At 38.8% G+C, this 20,691-nt stretch overlaps 1 protein-coding gene across 38 annotated transcripts in view; it reads left to right on the top strand.

Moving 5' to 3' along the window:
- The window catches only part of RBFOX1 (RNA binding fox-1 homolog 1), a 2,503,848-nt gene that overhangs the window by 2,455,496 nt on the left and 27,661 nt on the right, over positions 1–20,691 (top strand). For 33 of the 38 annotated variants that reach the window (XM_054533103.2, XM_054533097.1, XM_054533099.1 and 30 more), the window contains 2 exon segments: positions 667–706; positions 12,407–12,471. In XM_054533103.2, the coding sequence (XP_054389078.2) occupies positions 667–706; positions 12,407–12,471 (105 nt within the window). 38 annotated transcript variants of the gene reach the window in all.

Consider the following 20,691-nt stretch of genomic DNA (forward strand, 5'->3'; position numbering starts at 1 on the left):
TACACATGAAGACATGTCTGCACACAAAACACATTCTTGCACATGTACCCATGCTCACCCACATACAATTAGAGATATTCTCCATTTACTGTAAAATAATGCACATGGAATTACCAAATATAATACAATGTGAATGAATATAGAAGAAAATTTTTGAAACCATATGTGTTGTCCAGCTCACCTGAGGCCATTCAGCTCTAGCCCATATTGAGAATGCTGCAATCTGTGTCTCAACCTTTACAATCCTATTTTTAAATAGATGTTTTGGGTTTTTGCTCTGTGGGGTAGGGGGTTATGTGGTTTGATTGCCAACTCCGACCTGTTAAGATGCTCATGTCTGTCTGGGCCAGTTAAAATAAATCTCAGTCCTCTTTGCATTTCAAAGTCATGCATTTCTTTACCCACTCCTGAGAGAGTGGGAAGTTTGGGACCTAGCACACCGCCACCACCACATCCTGATTCTGGGCCAACACCAAAGCCCGGCCTAATTTTCTCGGTTTGCTCAACTGCTGTTGTCTCCAACCTCCTTAATCAATGTGAAAACGATCCTCGGTTCCTGTGTTTTGGATCTTGTGACCAGACTAACCTCGCCAGTGCAGGGGTTGGTGTGTCTGCATGGGAAATGCACTAATATGGATGTTTCTCTTTGTGTGTGCACCCTTGCAGTGTTGTTTACCAGGATGGATTTTATGGTGCAGACATTTATGTAAGTATTCATTCACGTGCATGCCGTCCCCGTTTCCTCCTGGAGTCATTCTTTTTACAAGTTTGCTGTGAATTTCTCTACTTGGTGTAGTTGAGTTTCTCTCCTTGGTCTGTAGGAAATAATTCAGTGGTTTGTCTTGCAGGACAGAAAGCCTTCTGCTCCTGAGCTCATGGCAGACATCACTGGCTGTTTAGTGGGGTGGAATTACCCCTTGATCAACTTCAGAATAAATGCAATTCCCCCAGAAAGGTGGCATTTCTTTCATACCAACTAAAGGCGCCACTTCACCCACAAAGAAATTGTCTCTCAAGTTCTCAATATGTTCTTTGTTTTTAGTATAATATTTAGGATAACAGCTGTAGTTACCAGCTGCAGAGGGTTAAAAGATATTTTCATGGCTGATATTTTTGATGTTTTCCCTAAAATATGACAGTAGCCTTAGGTACACTCTTTCTCTCTCTAGGCATGGACAAGTTTAGCCCTAAACATCTCCTAATTCTCTTAAAATGTATGTCAAATTGAACATTGAGCCCCCATTTTCTTTAACCTTTTATTCCATTTCCCCCAATGACCTGACTTAAAATTGCTTGCTAAATAGTAACACTTTAAGTTTATGTTTAGAAAAGAAATGAGAACAAGAATTTAACTATGTTTATCTAGGGGTAGTTATTCTCCGACATTATGATACGAGCATTGATGATATGAAAATGACTTGGAGTAAACACAATTTTGAATAAGTAGGCAGTGTTGGGAGATACTCCCTAAATCACAGTTTTTATTACAAAAGACCTCAGTCAATGGGATTATATTTGTTTTACAGACTAGACAGCAAAAAAATCATATTTCTGATGAAATTGATATCATGTACTAGAAGATGAATAAGGCACTGATTATTTTATTCCTTTTGAATTTCAAATCATTACAATTTTGAGATATAGTATTTATCTCCATCAATGATAGACTTAGTTGAGTTCTACTATTGCATCAAGTATATTTACTATAATCTGTGGGTTAGTATTTTTTCCCCCATAATAAAATGAGTGAACAACCCATATGTCCTAATTCACTCAGTGATCAATCAATTTTCTTCTTTTTTGTGGAACTTAAGCTTTTCCGTCTCATGTCCTCTTTTTTCAGACTTTCAGATTTTAAATTATGAGGCTTGCTGGGGCTGAGCAGTTTGAAGCCCATTCATATCCTCAGGCACCTGCTAAACCCAATCACCAGTCCTGGCTCTTGAGTTCATGCAGCCCATGGGTAGATTATTGCAGATGGAAGGAGCCAGAATGGTAGTTGGCATTGCAGAATTTAGGGCTTTAGAAATGAAAGGGAATAGACAAGGGATAGAGAAATGCTTTTTTAAAAAATCCACCAAAATGGAAACTGTCTCCAGCAACACCTACCCAAGAAAAAAAAAAAATGCAGATTTTCCTGAGTTTAGTTAAAAATATTTCACAATCATTTAGTGAGTGTCCACCTCTTCCTGCCTTGGTTTCTTCAAACTGACAATAATTTATTGAATCATTAATGTGTGGTGTCTTATGCAGATGTCAAATTGGTGTCTTCTTGGCCTCAGATTCTTGAGTAGCAGGAAGGAGAGGCTGCCTGAAGGCAGGGTCTGTGGAGCTCCTGCAAATAAGGAGAAAGAAGGGACTCATTTAAGTGAGTGCGAGTGTGTGTCTGTATCGATTGGGGCATATCGCTGCATCAGAAAATCCACAGAGCAATGCAAATAGAGAAAAAACAAAGTGAGAAGAAGGAAATATGCCAACCACTTGACTACAGAGAAAAAAGAAAATTTATTCAGGGAAGAAAGCCACAGAAGTGTCCCTTTGTGCTTTTCTAGTTCCTTTAGGAGATTTTGTCTCTCACACATTCATCATGTTTGGGCCAAGCCCACTGGGTGCAGTGGTGCAGCTCGGGAGGCATCAGGGTGAGCTTCACAGGACAGAGTTTCTTCCAGTCCTAAGTTGTCTCATATGTTCGTTCATAAAACTGCCCCTTCTCTAACTTTTCAGGCCACGACCCCCAGCCAGAAATTATCATTTTCCCCACTCTTTATATTATAATGACAATAAGATTTTTCAGTGGGGAAGTATCACATATGCAATCAGGTGGCAGAAAAAGTTCCTCAATATGAATTTAGAGATTTGTTTACCCAGCACATGTTTCTGTCCTGTCTCTAACAGTCTCTAGAATTTTGTAGACCCTCCTGAATATTTTGCTTTGTCAGATGATGACTTTAACATATTGCTGCTGGTGTGTGTCTGTGTGTATACTGGACAGCAGGAAACTAGCCTGCGCCACTGCCCAGCTCAGCAGCAGAACAAGAGGTCTTTGATGACCGTAAGTTTAAGAAATATAAATATGTTCTGCACCACAGAATATACAGAACAAGATTCATCCTAGCTAGAAATATGTCATAATCTTGAATGTGCTTTTTAAAGCCACTACCCTACCTCCCTTGAGATACCAGCATGTTCTGATGAGTGGAAATATCCCCAAGCTTCGTTTTTAAAAGAGATGATGGTTAAACACATTCTTAGAAAGTCATATGAGGTTCTACTTTAAAGAAAGATTTTGGCTTACTCCTTCAATCTCATTAAAAACAGTACACAATAAATAGGTTTAGGGCAATTCTGAGGGGCCCCGGGATATATGTTGGACACATCAGATACCTCTAATAGATTTAAACCTCTTTTTGTTATTATTATATTTTTTGAGACAGTCTCACTGTGTCGCCCAGGCTGGAGTGCAGTGCTGCGATCTCAGCTGTCTGCAACCTCCGCCCCCTGGAAGCAATTCTCCTGCCTCAGCTTCCCAAGTAGCTGGGAGCCTACCACCACCCCGGCTAATTTTTGTATTTTTAGTAGAGACAGGATTTCACCATGTTGCCCAGGATGGTCTTGAACTCCTGATCTCAAGTGATCCATCCGCCTCGGTCTCCCAAAGTGCTAGGATTACAGACGTGAGCCACCGCACCAAGCCATAAACCTCTTCTTTTTAATTTTATTGGGTAGTCAGTTTCTAAGCTTTGGTCACTGCTAGGGAAGACACAGGAGGATACTGTCAGATTCTTCCTGCTCAAAATGTTCTCCATCCTGGCGGTATATCAGAGCAGGTCAACAACTCAACAGCTTGCATTCCAGAACTACTGGGCTTTTCTAGGTAACCTGCTCGCTCCCCTCCCCTGTACTTTGTTCTTCAAGGTCTTTCCATGCCTACCACCTGAGGTTGGAGCCCTCGGGCATTTTTTAGTTCTGCCAAAGCACATAGTCATTGAAAGACCTGCATGATCCCTGTAACTGGCAAGCCACAACCTCTTCTCTCAAATGACCCCCTTCTGAAAGTTTGCAGAGGACAGAGGATTGAACAGAGAGGGACAGATGATCACAGATGTCCTGAAATTGCCAAAAGGAGTAGACTTGTTATGAAATGCTGTGAGCCAGACACGAAGGGAAAAAACCAGGACAGCTCGTTTGGGCAGAGGGCAAAGACAAAGCTTTCATCCTATTCAGGAGCTGAGCCCTGCAGGAAAACCACTGCCTCTAGCCACAGTGGAGAGGTTCAGGCACAGTGTGGTTGGCTACTCATCGGTTAGGACGTGGGGGTTGTCTGAGAAAGGAGTATAAGAATGATCTTTATCTGAGTCCCTTCTACCTGAGAACAGAACAGAACACACACACACTTTTGTATAAAAAGATAGGAATTTAATTTTCATAATGAAACAAATCTTTTGATATGTTCACTATTATTGCTTAGTGGTGCACCTTTAAATAAATTCATTTTAATTAAAAAGTGGATCAAGTTAAGCAAACTAAATGGTAGAGTTTATACAAACAGAGTTGCAATGCAAAGACTAAGGTTCTTAGACCTATAGAGTCTCTCATACTTGGAAGTGAAGCTATAGATTTTTTTTGAGGTGGAATCTCACTCTGTCGCCCAGGCTGGAGCGCAGTAGCATGATCTCAGCTCACGTGCAACCTCTGCTTCCAGGGTTCAAGCAGCTCTTCAACCTCAGCCTCCTGAGTAACTGGGATTACAGGCACCCGCCACCACGCCCAGCTAATCCATGTATTTTAGTAGAGATTGGATTTTGCCATGTTGGCCAGGCTGGTCTCAAACTCCTGACCTCAAGAGATGCACCTGCCTTGGCCTCCCAAAGTGCTGGGATTACAGGTGTGACCCACCACGCCTGACCCCTGAAGCTATAGATTTTATGAGGCGAGAAATTGACCAAGGAGTGGAAAACAAGCATTGCTTAACTGAACCAAGACATTTGTTGGTTGACCTTCTCAGAAAGAGATCAAAAAGTATAGCATTTGATCAAAAGATAACTATTACAAATGAAAAGAGGGAGAGAAAGAAATTATAATGAACTGTTAAAAAGAATTGACAAATGGATAGAAACTGGAATAACATAGTGAGGTGTGACAATGGTAAGAGCAGAGAGAAAGTGAGAGGATATAGAATATAAATGTTAACCTTGTCCCTTTTTATTAAGAACATCCTAAGCATCCTAACATTAGATGCAACCATGAGGGCCGCCTAGCAAATATGTCTTGAGATTCCAGTGCATTTTTATACCATTCCTAAATTCTGTATAACAAGTTTCTGGTTAAAACCATGGCTAAACACAATCATTTCTGAATTCAGGTCACTCTGCCATCCATATGTTTTAAAACAAAGAGGTATCCTCATTTCACTGATGTTTAAACTCAGGAATGAGATGTGTCAGTAGCTTTGGGAACATGTAAAGCTGGAAAGTAGGAATTCTTTAAATAAAAACCCCTAGTCTTTCTTCCTGAGACCTTGCTTTCAGTGTGAGGTGGCTGAGGATTGGCATTTGACTTGCCGTCCCCAGTCACCATAGTGGAGACCTCAGTCCACCAAGAAATCAGGCGAATGCTGTGTTTGCAATGGGAGAGACAAGATATTAAGCATTTTACCTGTATTACCTCATCTCTCCTCACCACAGCCCTTGAAACCAGGAAACTTACCTCTATTTTTTTGTTGTTCCAAAAGAGAAATTTTGGAGACAGATCCTCCCTGTATCACCCAGGGTGGAGTGCAGTGGCATGATCTCAGCTCACTGCAACCTCTGCCTCCTAGGTTCAAGCAATTCTCCTGCCTCAGCCTCCCAGATAGCTGAGACTACATGCATGCGCCACGACACCTGGCTAATTTTTGGATTCTTAGTAGAGACGGGTTTCACCATGTTGGCCAGGCTGGTCTCGAACTTCTGACTTCAAGTGATCCACCTGCCTTGGCCTCCCAAAGTGCTAGGATTACAGGTGTCATCCACCATGCATGGCCAACAGGAAACTTTTTTTCTTCCAGAAAAAAGAAAATAATTTGTCCAAAAATCTTCACTGACACTGGGCCTTGAGCCCACACGATTTGACTACTGAGTTTAATGCTTAAGCCCTGAGCCCACAAACTCAAGTCATTGCTCTAGTTGAGCAAAATTTGAAAACTACAGTGAAAGACGGGAAAGGAAGAGGGAGAGAAGTAAGAGCATAATGAGGTGGGTAGACCACTGAGAATAATATTTGTACTGGAAATATTCAAATAAGCAGTGAACTAGGAGAGAAAGGAGGAGAGAGAGGAACAAGAATGTATTCGGGCATCGCTCCATAAGCTTAGACTTTTAACATAAGGAAGCAAATTTAAACTAGAAAGGCAGGCTATGTAGGAAAAAGTATGCACAAGCCTTTATAGGGTACGTCCCTCAGTCTCTTCAAATGTTCAGCCATCTCAGTGTCTGCCCTGGAACTGGAGAATTTTATTTCAAACTGTGACCATTCACATGGAAGATTAATCTTGCCCATGAACTGCATCCTAGTCCGTACAAGGATTTTACAGAGACCTTCCTTGCCAGTGCTAGATTTGTAAGAAATGATAGCATTTTGATGTGTATATATTAACACTAGTTTACACACATGCACACAGACTCATATATACTCATAATTCTCTAGTCTGAAAGTATTAAAAGTAGCCATCGTAGCTTCAATGTAATACATGAATTCATGAACTGCAATTTTGCTGTTAGTTGAAATTAATTTAACAAGTAAAGGCATTTATGCAGTTATGGCTGCTACTGTGCTGTTTTCTTAACTACTTCAATAATAAGGCATTCATCTTAAATCCTTAGATATTCCAGAAAATTCCAATCATGTGATAGAGATAAATGTGAAATAGTTAATTTGGACTGTTGGAATATGCTTTAGGAGGCAAGAAGCCATGAAGTTATCTTTTTCTTCTTTAGAAATAAACACAAATTATAACACAAAGGGGTTTGATCACCATCTCCACCTTGATACTCTCCGTTGCAGAGATTTGCAACTAAAAATGTTTGTCCGTGCCCAGTGCCCTTTTCAGCTTGGTGGGTCAGTCCCAAGTCTTGGTGAAGTAAGAGAGAAGCAAACTTGTAAATGAATTGCTCTGGAATTTGTCTGACTTATGCATTCTCTTTTATTTATTTCATTTTTGCATTGAAAACATTACATTTCTGTTTCCTTATAGAGTAGTGTATCAAGAGCCTGTGTATGGCAATAAATTGCTGCAGGTATGAAATCCCGACTGGTGGAGAAACTCATCACAATGATTGTGGGTTTGCTGCGAAATCCTTACTAACAAGATAATTCTGGGGAGGGGAATAGTTCTCTAACATAGGAGGAAAGACTTAACTGAATTTTCCAGTTTTAATGTGAAATCTCCTAGAATAGAGGGGGCTATCCCTGTATCTATCAGTATATCCACTGACTGTGTTGTGGCAGTTTCTTCCAAATATGGGTGCTGTTTCCATGACTGCTGTTAGCTGGCCTTGGCCATGAGCTTTGTTAGATCCTGAGTGTGTCAAATGGTGGTCTAGCTTGGCTGTTCATTTTTAAGTTTAAAAGCTATCTGGACTCAATCAGTATAAATCCAATGAAAATAATTCAAGGTTCTAATTGAACCAATTGTCTGGGTAATTTTTTAGTAGGTTCCCAGAGTAAACTGGAATGGGATTAAATCAAGAATCTCATATGCAACATTAAGAGCCAGCATACCTGACATCTAACATAACCCTCCCTGGTCTTAGTAGAGCTGATCAGAAATTTATTTCACACCTATTGTTATAGCTTTTCAACCTATTTCTCAGTGCTAAAGCAACCACCAACTGAACAAATTTGTAGGAAGAAAAAAAGTCAACATATTCATTGGAATGTGGCTGGCCTAGAGTCTCCAAATTTGGTCTATTACCCGCACTGAAACTGTCAAATAAGATGAATGTCAAACTGAGGATGATTAGTGAGAGTTTTAGGACATTACTTTCCCTATCGCTGCAATTCCCTTTTTTCTTCAGTATTATGAGTGAATTAAGAAAGTACTTTTTGTAAACCATGAGAATTGATTGAGTTTTAATTAAAACCTGAATGTGAGAAAGAGGTACTTTGACCTAGTAAAGGGCAATGTGGTTAAAATTCCAGAGATGAACTTTCACTGTCACATTTCAAGAAAACTGGACCTCCGACTGCCACCCTTCAAAAATAGACGAATGTGGCCAGGTGTGGTGGCTCACACCTGTAATCCCCGTACTTTGGGAGACCAAGGCAGGCAGATTGCTTGAGGCCAGGGGTTCAAGACCAGCCTGGCCTACATGTCAAAACCCCATCTCTACTAAAAATACAAAAGTTAGCCAGGGGTGGTGGCACATGCCTGCAGTCCCAGCTACTAGGGAGACTGAGGCAGGAGAATCGCTTGAACCTGGGAGATGGAGGTTGCAGTGAGCTGAGATTGCACCATTGTACTCCAGCCTGGGTGACAGAGAAGACTCTGTCTCAAAAAAAAAAAAAAAAAGATGAACATATAAATCAGGGAGTCAAGTTTTTCATTTTAAAATGTTCTTATAAATATTATACAGTAAATAAGATTTAAGTTCTATGTATATATACCAGCACACCTGTTTTGCACCAAGTGAGACTTGACCCTTGCATATTTTCATCATAAAGGGAGCCTTTACCCCTAGTTAAGCTGATTTACTTTCCTATGCACTCCAGCTGAAGGAAGCATGTGTAACATGTACATGTTACAGTCCTACCAACGCCCACGTCCCCCTAGCACACACAGGTTTCCCCTCCCCTATTTCACTATTTCGCCAGTAGAACATTTATTTTCAAAAGTGCTCTAAAGTGAAAACTTTGATTTAAGCCTCAAATTCTCTGAGATGCCTTGGAGGTCCCTCAATGTTCATGAATATTGTCCCAAGGAGTTCCTCAAACAGAGTAACCAGTTTAATTTAACTGAGCATCTGCCAAACCAGTTTGGTTGTGGAAACTTTCCTTTCCTTGCCACCATTAATACCACACAAGCATAATTTTGAAACTGCTTTATTAGCTAGGCACAGTGGCTTACACCTGTAATCCCAGCACTTTGGGAGGCTGAATTGGGAGGATCGCTTGATCCCAGGAGTTTGAGAGCAGCCTAGGCAACATAATAAGACCCCATCTCTAGTAGTAATAAGAGAATAAAATGCTTTATTGGAGCATCATTTGAGGTGCTTAATGAGTAACTACCTCAAAGGACCTCTAGAGGTTTTGCCAACAAAGGAAACTTCTCAGTCCACACGAGTGGGTCACTTTTATGGCCTCACTCATTTGGTGGTGGTGGCAACAAGATCCACAACGATTTATATAAGGTTACATTTATATTTTGCTGCCCATCGTGTGAAGAAATAAATGTTTCATGAATGGGAGTGTAGAACTATTTTGTGTTTGTCATGCCTTGTTCCTTTGGTTTGGTGGTGGGAATAATTTCATTGTCAATGACACGTTTTTGTCATATGATCTCGGAAGACCAGGTTCAACATGAACATGGTCTGGTGACAGCAATTGAAAGTGAGTGTTCCTTTTACAGACATCCCTATGGAACCTTAAAGAAGTTCTGGATATGCTCAGTGAGCTGCAAAATACAGAGCAATAAAATTGATTCAAGTCACCTGTTAGGCAAATTAAAGCAATTTGTATTTTTTGTATGTAAAGCAATTTATATTTTACAGTGTGTGCACACATATACTGAGTTAATACACAACTCTTATTTCCCTAGTATGAATTGCATACAGAAGAAAAATAGTAAAGACTATGCAGTAAAGATGGAGAGATAAAACCACTCTAATCCCTTTTTCCCTAATTATTACATGTTTCAGGGATCATTTAGGCTGGTATTGTCCAATCCTTTAGCCACCAGTCCCCATGTGGCTATTTACATTTAAATTCAAATTAACTGAAAAGTAAATTAAAAAATCAGTTCATTGCACTAGTTACCTTTCAAGAGTTCAGTAGTCATTTACTGAAAGTAGCTACTCTGTTGGACAGCACAGATATAGAACATTCATCTCCAAGTGGTCTACTGCACAGAATTGAGACCACTGATCAAGGTCAAAAATCTCTCCGCTGGCTCTGGAGAGTTAAGGAAATTGTGATCTTGACCCTTGAATCAGGAATACTCACAAGCAAATTTCTAGATAATAAAGTCATAAATAATATCAGAACATTGACGACTTGTGCCCGTCATGTCTAGAAACACACATTTTCTTTAACTGGCCAAGTCACATGCAAACAGTAGAGGTCATTGAGACCTTCATGGATGACCACATTTGCTGTGCAGAGGAATCCCAGGTGTACACACCTGCATTTGATGTTTCTACTATACATAACCTACTAGTCAGTGTGGTTCATTTAGTTGTTTGCACCGCAGCAATTCTTCCCATTTATCAGACTTGCTACCTTCTTCCATTGACTGAAACTAAGGCAGAAGGTGGAGGATATGCAAAGTTCAAACCAAGAGGCTTGCAAATAGGATGTTGCCAGACATCTTTGGTGGGACCAAATTCAGTCACCAAATCATGATTCACATGGCATCTGATTGCTGCAAATACTTTTTCTTGTTCCAGCAAGAAACACATACATACCACACACATTCTCTCCACTCAAAACTTTAAGCCTGATGCAGCTAATGTCTCCTAGAAATCAGCTAGCCAGTTCTAGCCCCTCCCTACCTCATTAAGTTTAATGTATGTACCTGCACACCTGTATCTTTCTGTGAACTTCATGAAAGCCAAGAAGATGAACAAGCTATATAGAAAAATGGCTCCATAAACCTGGTGACCCGATTTCTCTTTAGTCCATCACTCTGTTGAACTCAGTGCTGTTATAACTGCTTTGGTTTTATAACTCCTCAGCACATTTAATGAGTTCCCCATTCCTAATTGGAGAACATAGTATTTGGAACATCAGGTGGCATCTGGCTAAGACCTCTTTTTGTTGTGGTTAACTTCCATTATCTTTTTAAGGGAAGCTTTAAAAAAAAAATGGTTCTAAATTATTGGTGATTATGGGGCAGGGTGTTTTGGATGTGTCTTCTCCAGGACTGATCCAAAGAATAAACTTTAAAAGATAAACTTGTTTCTTTGAATTGCTGTGCGAATGATAGCATATTTACTCTGAAAGTTAACTGTGCACGAAGGAGGCAGAAAGAAATTGAGACCCGTGTACCTACATCTTGAAAGAGGCTTTTTGTAGCTTCCCTGCTTCATCTATGTATTATCGTATTACTTAGTTTCTTGATGCCAAATGCCATGAACCTACCTTTCCCCTCTCATGATTCTGCTGTTGCATACCTTCTCATATACTACTTTGTCCTGAGTTGCCCCTTTATGGTGATGCTGAGAACACTTACCTCAGAGGATTATGGGACTGTGTGTTCTAATTAGAACCTGAATGGTCCTGTGTTATCAGTGGACACTGGATCCTGTTTAATTGTGCTGAGTTCATTGTATACTGGTTGATGTATCATTGTGGTCCACTGAGCAAGAAGCTCTGTTATAGTCACAGTTTGATCATCAACGCTTCGCTGAACACAATTCCTTTTGAATATGCCTATTTGCTCGTCCTCTTTGCTTAATTGAACAATTGCAATTGCTGGTACATACAAGTAAATGTTAATTATTTTTTCTGTTAATGATTTTATTTACAAATTAGAAGACTATCATATTTTCCACACCAAACAAATTATCCGTCTGAAGCAGCATGATACATAACCATGTGATATCTTTGGCCAAAAAGAAATGTTCAGTCATTTTTGTAACAATTGTGTAACATTTAGACAGCTAAAGACATTCTTCAATAACATTAGTGGTTAAACAACCAGATAGGTAAGAGATTACTAATAAACTTTCAATCAAAGGGTGATTTAATAAATATAAAAGACAGACAGGAAAACATTCAATTAACTTTATAAGAAAATAAGAATTATTTGAATAAAATTTAAGTTAATATCTGATAAAGGTAAAGCAGAACCAATTTTGAAAATCTGGAAAGTTCAGCAAAGTATAAAGGGTGTTTAAATAATCCCCCATAATCCTCTCCACCCCAAGACAATCGCCATTAACATTTAGGTACATTTTCTTCCAAGGGCCTCTAGGCTCTTCTTTTGGGATGTGCTTACCACCGCTAACCTTTAACATCCAGCTGGGGTTGGTATTCCACCCCTTGTTTCTCCAGGGTGTTTTTGTATTTTCGCTTTGATACTAAGCTTTCATTAACCTCAACTTTAGCTCAGTAGATTTGGGTAACTGCTGCTCTGCTGTGGTCTTGCCACTGGGCATCCCTGCATTGGGCTCCGCTGCATTCCTGAGTCACATTTCTCCTTGTGTTTTAGGGTGGTTATGCTGCATACCGCTACGCCCAGCCTACCCCTGCCACTGCCGCTGCCTACAGTGACAGGTAAGGGTCATCCTTCTCATACTTGACAACTACTTGTAAATTAACTTAGTTGATGGGAGAGGAGATTCTTGTATGGTCTTGGTGAAACTGCATGACTGCTGGGGGAGGTAGCACCCCAAAAGTTAGGTCCCATGGTGAACGTGAACTCAAGGCCCCATAGAGAAAGGGCAAATGCTTCAGCCCATTCTAAACTACTCTCTCTGCTGAGACACAAAGAAAATGATAGCCTTGGTCCTTGTGTAGTTTTTCACATCTCTTAATTTCTGTGACAACACACCTTGCTCAGATACACACACACACACACACACGTATACCATACAACCTTATGGTCTTCTACATAAGACCATGGTTTCATCTAACTCATAGGAAGAAAAACAGACCATGATCTTACAAGGTTTACTTCAATTTCAAGCCCCTTTCCTTTTTACAAGGTCTTATACCCAATGAATTATTCCCTCCATTGCATTTTTACAATTCAAAATAAAGGAGAGGGAGAGTGTCCCTGGCATTCATAAGGAGATTCATTCTTTCTAGCAATGCCCGGTGTCCAATCCTACAAACATAAGTCAACTTTTATTTGTAATGTACACCACATGTTAAGGCAGGCAGTGGAAGGAACAGAGTGTGTTTGAGGAATGCAGAAGTCAGAATGGATGTGCAGGTTGGGGGGGTGGGGCGGAAATCAAGGGTTTCTGTCACCCAGGCTGAACAGATGAGTTGGTTCCTGAAACAGCAAGCCGTAGCTACTTTTGTATGGTTGCCTTGAAAAGGAAAGTGTGTGTTTTCATATTGAATGCAACTCCTTGGCTCTGTTTTCTGAGGACATAATGTGAATGTTCAGATGCTCTGCATGCACAAATGTCATTGAGGGTGCTTATTTTGGTAATGAGTCCTTTATTTTAAAAATATGTTTCACGAATAAAACGATGATAACAATTTGCATGTGTGGCTGGGGCATGCTGGGTCAGACAGGTAAGCAGGCGATGTATTTGACTCCTGAATGGAAAGTGTCAGCAGCCTCTGGTCCTCCTACCTGGCCTGTTGTGATGTAGTTCCTACCTCGGTTTGCTGTGGTGTGCTTTCTCTGCAGTTCCATTCCATTTCTCACGAGATGTGCTGTTAGCTAATTGTAGCTACAGAATTCTTGCAATGTAATAAGAATAAATCCCTGAACCCTAAAAGCTGCATTTTGAAAACCCCACGCATACACTTGTAACAAATGGCTCTTTGGCAAGATGGAGTTGAGATCTGCTGTCTGGTTCTATGCAGGTATTATTTCCTTATAAGCATCCATAACAAGTTCTCAAGGCTGTAGGGGGCCTTCAGAGAAATCCAGAGAATTGTCAAGACAAGGTTCTCAATACATAAATTATACATTTACCCAGTAATCAGTTGCCAAGATGCAAAATGTGTTTCATGTAAGTTGTTATCTTCAACACACTTTGACACTGGATTAGGAAAGTAGAGAGGGTCAATAAGACTAACAAAAATGATGACAATCTTGAAATACTCAAGATCATTCTACAAAGGAAAAGGCCTAATGTTATTAACTCCTGCACTGAAGATTCACAAAGTATCAATTGTAATGTGGTTCAGCTGCAACCCTTAATTATTTTTTATGAAACTATCTCTAGATGCTAAATTCTCAAACACCCACTTTGTATATAATTATAATCATAGTAACTCTAGCCTGCTGTATAATTATAAGAATCTTAAACGGATTTATCTTGCTTTTCAGTATAAGTGCATCTATCCCCAAGTTGAAAAAAAAAGGTTAATTACAAAGATATAATTTAAATTGACTCCTTCAATAAGAGTGGTCAAGACATTTAAACAATTAACAATATTTAATGCTATTAGAATTACCTGAGATTCTGGCCATCTCTACTAGCATTCATCTAAACATTTTTAAATTTCTGCATTTTGGAACACCATACGTGTAAAATCTGTTATTTTGATATTATTCAGATTTCTCATTGGCAACATGTCCCACTGAAAGATTGCCCTTGCTCTTGGATTGGTAAATGTTTAATAACTGCAATTCCAACTTTAGTACTATAGTTTCAGTTGAAGAAACCAACTAACTATACTGTTGTCCATATAATTGGCCTCTTGTTGTTCATTAGAGAAATTTGCCCATTTGGTCTTCTTGGTTGCTGTGGAAATTGATAACTATCCCTATTTAACTTTATCATAAGCAAGACACTTGCCACATATGGTATTATTCATTGAAGTAAATTAATTAATAAGTAAATGGACAGAAAGCAATCTTTAAAGTTGTATTTCTGATTTTTTAAAATGTCTATTAAATGGTGCTACTTCCTTTTATCTTTAATAAGTGGATATTGAGAAAGAATACCTTTTTATAGAAGACACATTTAGGGGAAAATGTGAAATTATCAGAATAGCTTTTGAATCTAGATTAAAGATGCCAAGTACCTATAATTTCTCTCAGAAGTAGCAATTGTGTAACCAATTATTTTTATATCATCACAGCATAGAATCAGTAGTGATAGAAGCTAGTTCCTCTTCTGTAGAAGACAGGCAAGATAAAGAAAAACTTAAAAAACTTCTTCAAAAATAGAAAGTAAAATCAGCAGGCATTGAGAATGTTTTGGTAATTCTCACTGGTTGTCAATTGATCAAAAGAGAAACAGCAACAAACTTTCCCTGTAATCATGAGATTCACTCTTCAGACATCTTGAAAGCAAAAGAAGTTTGATGTCCCCAGTTGGTAGGATTTTACCTTTTATCAGCACAAATTAAGCCCTCATCAAATTAAAGATTCAGGGACCTTTGAAAAATATTGAACTCCAGTAACCTCAGGACTGTCCAGAAGGTCCTCAATGGGTACCTTGCCACTCCCTGCCCATCATCTTCTTGGTTAAATGATCACATGCTGATTATCTCAGAGCATCCTGAGAGTCTCTGAATGTTGACCTCCAGAATGAAGACCATCTGGTGTGGGCAGAGATTTCCCCAAAAGAAAAAGACCTGACTGGACTAGGTAATTTTATAGTCTCATTGACATATTTAATGGGAATAGGTGAACATCTTTTCTTGGCATTTAGGAAACATTTGGTAAAGCACTTGACCTTCACCAAATCTTTATTTCTAATCTCACTTTGATTTATGCAAAGCCAACTGTTTGAACTCTCAAAGGAGAACGTTTCCTGAGCTTGAACCAATTGAAGCATGGCAGAGGGGCCTTTGGTCATCCGGTCATTGCATGCCACTTGGTGTTGCTGATGTGTCTGTGATACGTTCTGGATTGGACAGGTCCATCACATCAGCTTGATGAATGGCTTGCTTGAATTAAGCCTGGGGGCAGGCTTCTCTTTATTGATTGGCTCATGGTTTGTGTATTATGACTTGGTTGTTGTTGCATCTTGAAGCAGCCAAACTGGGAGGTGCGGAGGGGGTGGAAAAGATTCCCTGTTTGATCAACTGTGCCACAAATATTTGGGAAAATGTGATGTGTACATAGCTTTGATGAAAGTGTTATCTCCCCAGACAGACAGACATTTGTCATGCTTGTCCTGCTTGCTAACACTCTAACATTTCCTAATGATCAGTGCATGAAAACGTCCCTCCACATCAGGGCAGAAAGTAGCTAGATGCAGACCGCCTAGAGACGGAAGCAAGACAGTTTTTCACTCAGATTTCATCACAATCCGATTACACTGATAGTTACCAGGGGCCATTTCTTCCACATAAAACATGCATTTCTTGTAAAGATCCATGAAAGCTAAGAAGCTTTTGACATTAATTGTGGCACCAGGCCACACAGGTATCTCTAAACTGAGCAAAAGACTGCAAGCAACATAATTTTGTTTTAATGTATACCTCTTTGGTTTTTGAGGCCTTAAAGTTTCACTGCTAATGTAGAGCTAGAAATTGCTACTTTTGTGTGACAAAAATGACATATTGACTCTGTTGCAATATGTATGAAATATATACATATCAATATAAATGTTATGTAGCTCAACTTAATAGAAATCCAAATAAAATGCCATATTATCTTGCTCTCTGCACACACACATGTACACACACACACTCACTTGTGCCTTGGGGCCTCACGAGGGACTTACAAGTGTATTCAGGTAAAGCTTAATGCAAAGAGACCAGGGCTTGTTAATTTCAAGTGGTCACAAACTACATGCTGGAAAACATAAGTTAAATATGACATTCATAACCTATGAATAAAAAGTTCTATTTCAGAGAGAGATTTGTGTTTCTTAGAACCTAGTAAGGATAAGTAGGCATATTTTCAGGTTCATAGAGGATTTAGTCTTATTTAAAAATTATTTAAGTGACAGAGATAGATACATACATACATCCATGCTTACACATACATAGATTGGTGGAAGGATGGGTAGATGGATAGATGGAGATAAATCGATACATAGGTGGGTGGATGAATGTAAAAAGAGGGAAGAAAGCAAGGAAGGGACCATCTTTCTGCCCTCTAATATTTCATCATAAGCTAAATACAGAAAATAGGACTAAATCCTTATGTACAAAAGATTGTACAAGCTGAACTAAAAAAGTAAAAGGATTTGAGTTGATTTCCATTAGTGCAGGCTACTTCCTGTCTATTTTAGAACTTTTCTAGCCTCAGATTAAGTAGTGGAGAAAGGCTGTCATGAAAATAGACAGGCAAATAAGTATATTTACAATGATATTCCATTTTATTTGGAGTCCTTATCTGATGATATATACTAAAAATTAAGGAATTGTCAGCATATAAAGTGTATGAGCATCCTGAATAGAAACTTTAATTTACCACTTAAGGGCTTATTTTTGTAGGAAGGTTAATTTTTTAAGAAGATGTTGTATTTTACGGACATTATGTTTTCACTTTTTTTTTTTTCCTATGGGGTGGGATAAAGTTTAACCTGTGGATAATTTGGAACCCTTAATGAAAGTAGACATGCAAAGCAGACAAAGGGGGCACTTGCTTTGCTTTCCCCAGTCCTCTTATCTGAACCAAGTTTGATAGGGATTGAAAATATTTCTAGCTAAACAGCAGTAGCAGCCCGTGTTCTTATTCTTTGTGATGTGTGGCAAGGAGAGATCTCAAGATCTTATTCTAGTGACGTATTGAAAGCAGTATCTCCCAAGGCCAGTTCAAGACCTGGCAACTGCCTTTGATGGCATATTTATGGTTTATCAAAACAGAAGAACACCAACCATGTAGTATGGTTGTCAACCCTCTTTTCTGAGAAGTAGGCTGTATCTATTCTTCCTTCTCACATGCTGTTTCGAAAGATTTATAAAATTAGAACAATAGCAAATGGTAGTTTTAGACATCCAATTTTGTTTTTCATGTTCTTACTTGGCAAAATAAACACTGGCAACTTTATGCTAGACTCTGTATCATTTTATTTACATTTGCAGTCTTTGAGAAATCTGTTGGAAAAATATAGTGAGAGCATTGTAAAACATGGCCATGCCAGAGATGGTATTCTCAGATCAACAAGAAACTGAGGGTGGAATTCTTGGAGGTTCAGAAGGGATGGGAGAGTTTCCCATGCCATCTTCCCAGCTGGGATACAGACCCAAAGGCAGAGAGAAGTCACTTGCAAGTTTGAGTCTAGGCCGTGGAATCAATACGTGGCAAATAAGCCAAAGTCATACCTCTGTGCCATTTTTGATGGTGCTTTGAAGAAGCTGTTCTTGGTTTTATTTTTTTTAATCTTTTATTTTTACTCATCCTGATGAACTCTCTTGGGTTCTATGATTTTTTTTAAAAAAAAAGATGATCTGTCAAGTTGTAATAAGAATGTAGCCGAAGTGAGTCACTCATGCCTTTATTTACATCCTCCTGTGCCCCTGTGTCTAGAAAAGCATGTCCAGGTTTTAGTCAGAACTCCAGGTTGAGCACGTGTACATCTATCCATATCTACATGTATAAACACACACTTTTTCTTGTTCATTTAAAGTTTACTTTCCTAACAGATCCATTTTTGTTGTTGTTTTTTGGGGTTTTTGCCGATTCAGACTCTCCTCAGGAAGAAAAAGTGAAAGCAATTGTCCTAGACATCTTTAGGCTAACTAGAAACACACACTTATACTTGCGAGATTCCTATTACAAAGCACACATGCCAGATAAATTTCTTAATGCTTGTATGTATGTGTGTGTGTATGTATATATACACACGTATATATGTATGTGTATATATATACACACATATATATGTATATGTGTATATATACACACACGTATATATGTATATATGTGTATGTGCATGTATATATATATATATAAATATAAAAAACAGTGCTCCTCTTAAAGTGATTTTGATTGTGTATTCTCCAAAAAGTTAGGATAACTAAGATAATTCTATTTTCTCCTGACCTGCTCTGTAGACTGTCACTGATGTACGGAGATGGCTCTGAAATAGTGAGGAAGGGAAGGTACATCTCAGCTTTTGATAGTAGAGTCACTGTAATTTTTTTAAATTGGGTTTATGGATGCCAAGCTCTCAGTACTGAGAAGTAATATGGCTATAACTGATAGATCTATTTCCTCAGTTTCTCTTAGTTTATAGAAATCACAGACAGACACACACACACACACACACACACACACACACACAAGTTAAAAGAAAATGTGTTCAACTTTCTCTCTCAAGAACTAACTGCCTTTGGTCCATAATCTATAATGGCTTCATAACAACTGTTACGCACTATTGGATGAATATGTAATTGAATCAGTTTAAAAAATGAACCAATCCTGTAATAGTCAACAGACTGGACCAACAAGGAGTTGGGGAGAGATTAAAGGAATTTCCAAGCCCAACAGACCATAGCTGTCACAGCCACGTGGGTAGACACTTTTGCCTGTGACAAGGCAAGGTGTAACAACTCCTTTGGTCATGTCATGGCCTAATTACACACTTTTTAGGTCGCAGATCATTGACTTGATAGGCCACAAAAAAGCAAATAAAGCCTATCTTTTCAGTAGCAGCATCAGGGCCCTTCAGCTGTGAAGGGTTTAGAGGCAGGTTGGGAAAGCCTAATGCTTTCTAGGTGTAGCTCTGTTGAGAATATACATGCAAAGCCCTATGCATCAGCCATTTCTATTGCTAAAAAGAACTTACCTTCTAGAAGACAGTAATCCAGTAAAGCAGAAGATAGAATATCTTAGCTCATGTAGGCAGTTGTGGATGTGGCAATAAAAATTAAACCCCTCCACTTTGTTACCTTGTTCTTTGTTTGGGTTTTTTTGTCACTAGGTAGTATACTATGGATGGTAGTATACTATCTTTCAAGATAAGATGAAATTTTTCACTAAAAGTGTCTAATATTTCATTTTAAGTTATCAAAGCAAGTTCTGACTCTCTACTTATCACAAGTTGAAATTCTTTTCCAGAAGAACTGATTTCTATTTCAATGTGGCCTCTAATTTATTTCCACCTTTGTGTGTAGTACATGCATGTAAACAGTCACCGGACAGAAATGACTTATTGCTTCCTTGGTGTAAATCACAATGCTTGGTTCCTCTGGAATTAGGCACTTCTCAAAAACTATAATGAATTTCATATTTAATTAACATATGAAACATTTAGAATAGGGGCCACTATTGGAATTTGAGGGAATGGGAGTCTGTGGGGCAAAAACTAGGGAGAATATAAGGAGTAACCAGTCACTTTTCTTTTTTTCCAAGCTAATTCTTGATGCATTATGATGTGTGACTGTTCAAATAGATTAACAGATTTCTGAAAGCTGAAACATAATCAAAGCCAAATATTCTCGTAATTATCCCAATCATTTAGATTGAAATGCTTTGGCCCAAGATTACAGAAATATGCCACACATATGATAAGCTAAATCAGTGGTTCTAATGGGTCTTGGGGACCTGGAATTTAAAGAAAAAAAAAAACCATGATTGTTAGATGCTTCTAACATCCTCTCCATTCTTGCCTTTCATGGTTTCAATTTTGTAATTTAAACTTTTAGAATGTATTAAGAGAGGAAGAACTTGTTTTTTCCACCATTTCTGCTTAGTTAGAGTGTTTGTGGATGACTACTACCAAACAGAATATGAGCGCAGGTAGTGGGAGTGGAGGCACTTTAACAATTCTTCCTGGACAATACCAGCTTCCCTGTTTTTTTCAGAATGATCGTTTCCCCACTATTTTTGTTTTCTTCCATTTCTGTCTCCCCAACTTAGAAAATGAACAAACGGGGAAAAAAAGGGATTAACTTGTTCTG

Source organism: Pongo abelii, chromosome 18 (assembly GCF_028885655.2).
Source record: "Pongo abelii isolate AG06213 chromosome 18, NHGRI_mPonAbe1-v2.0_pri, whole genome shotgun sequence".
Lineage (NCBI taxonomy): Eukaryota > Metazoa > Chordata > Mammalia > Primates > Hominidae > Pongo > Pongo abelii.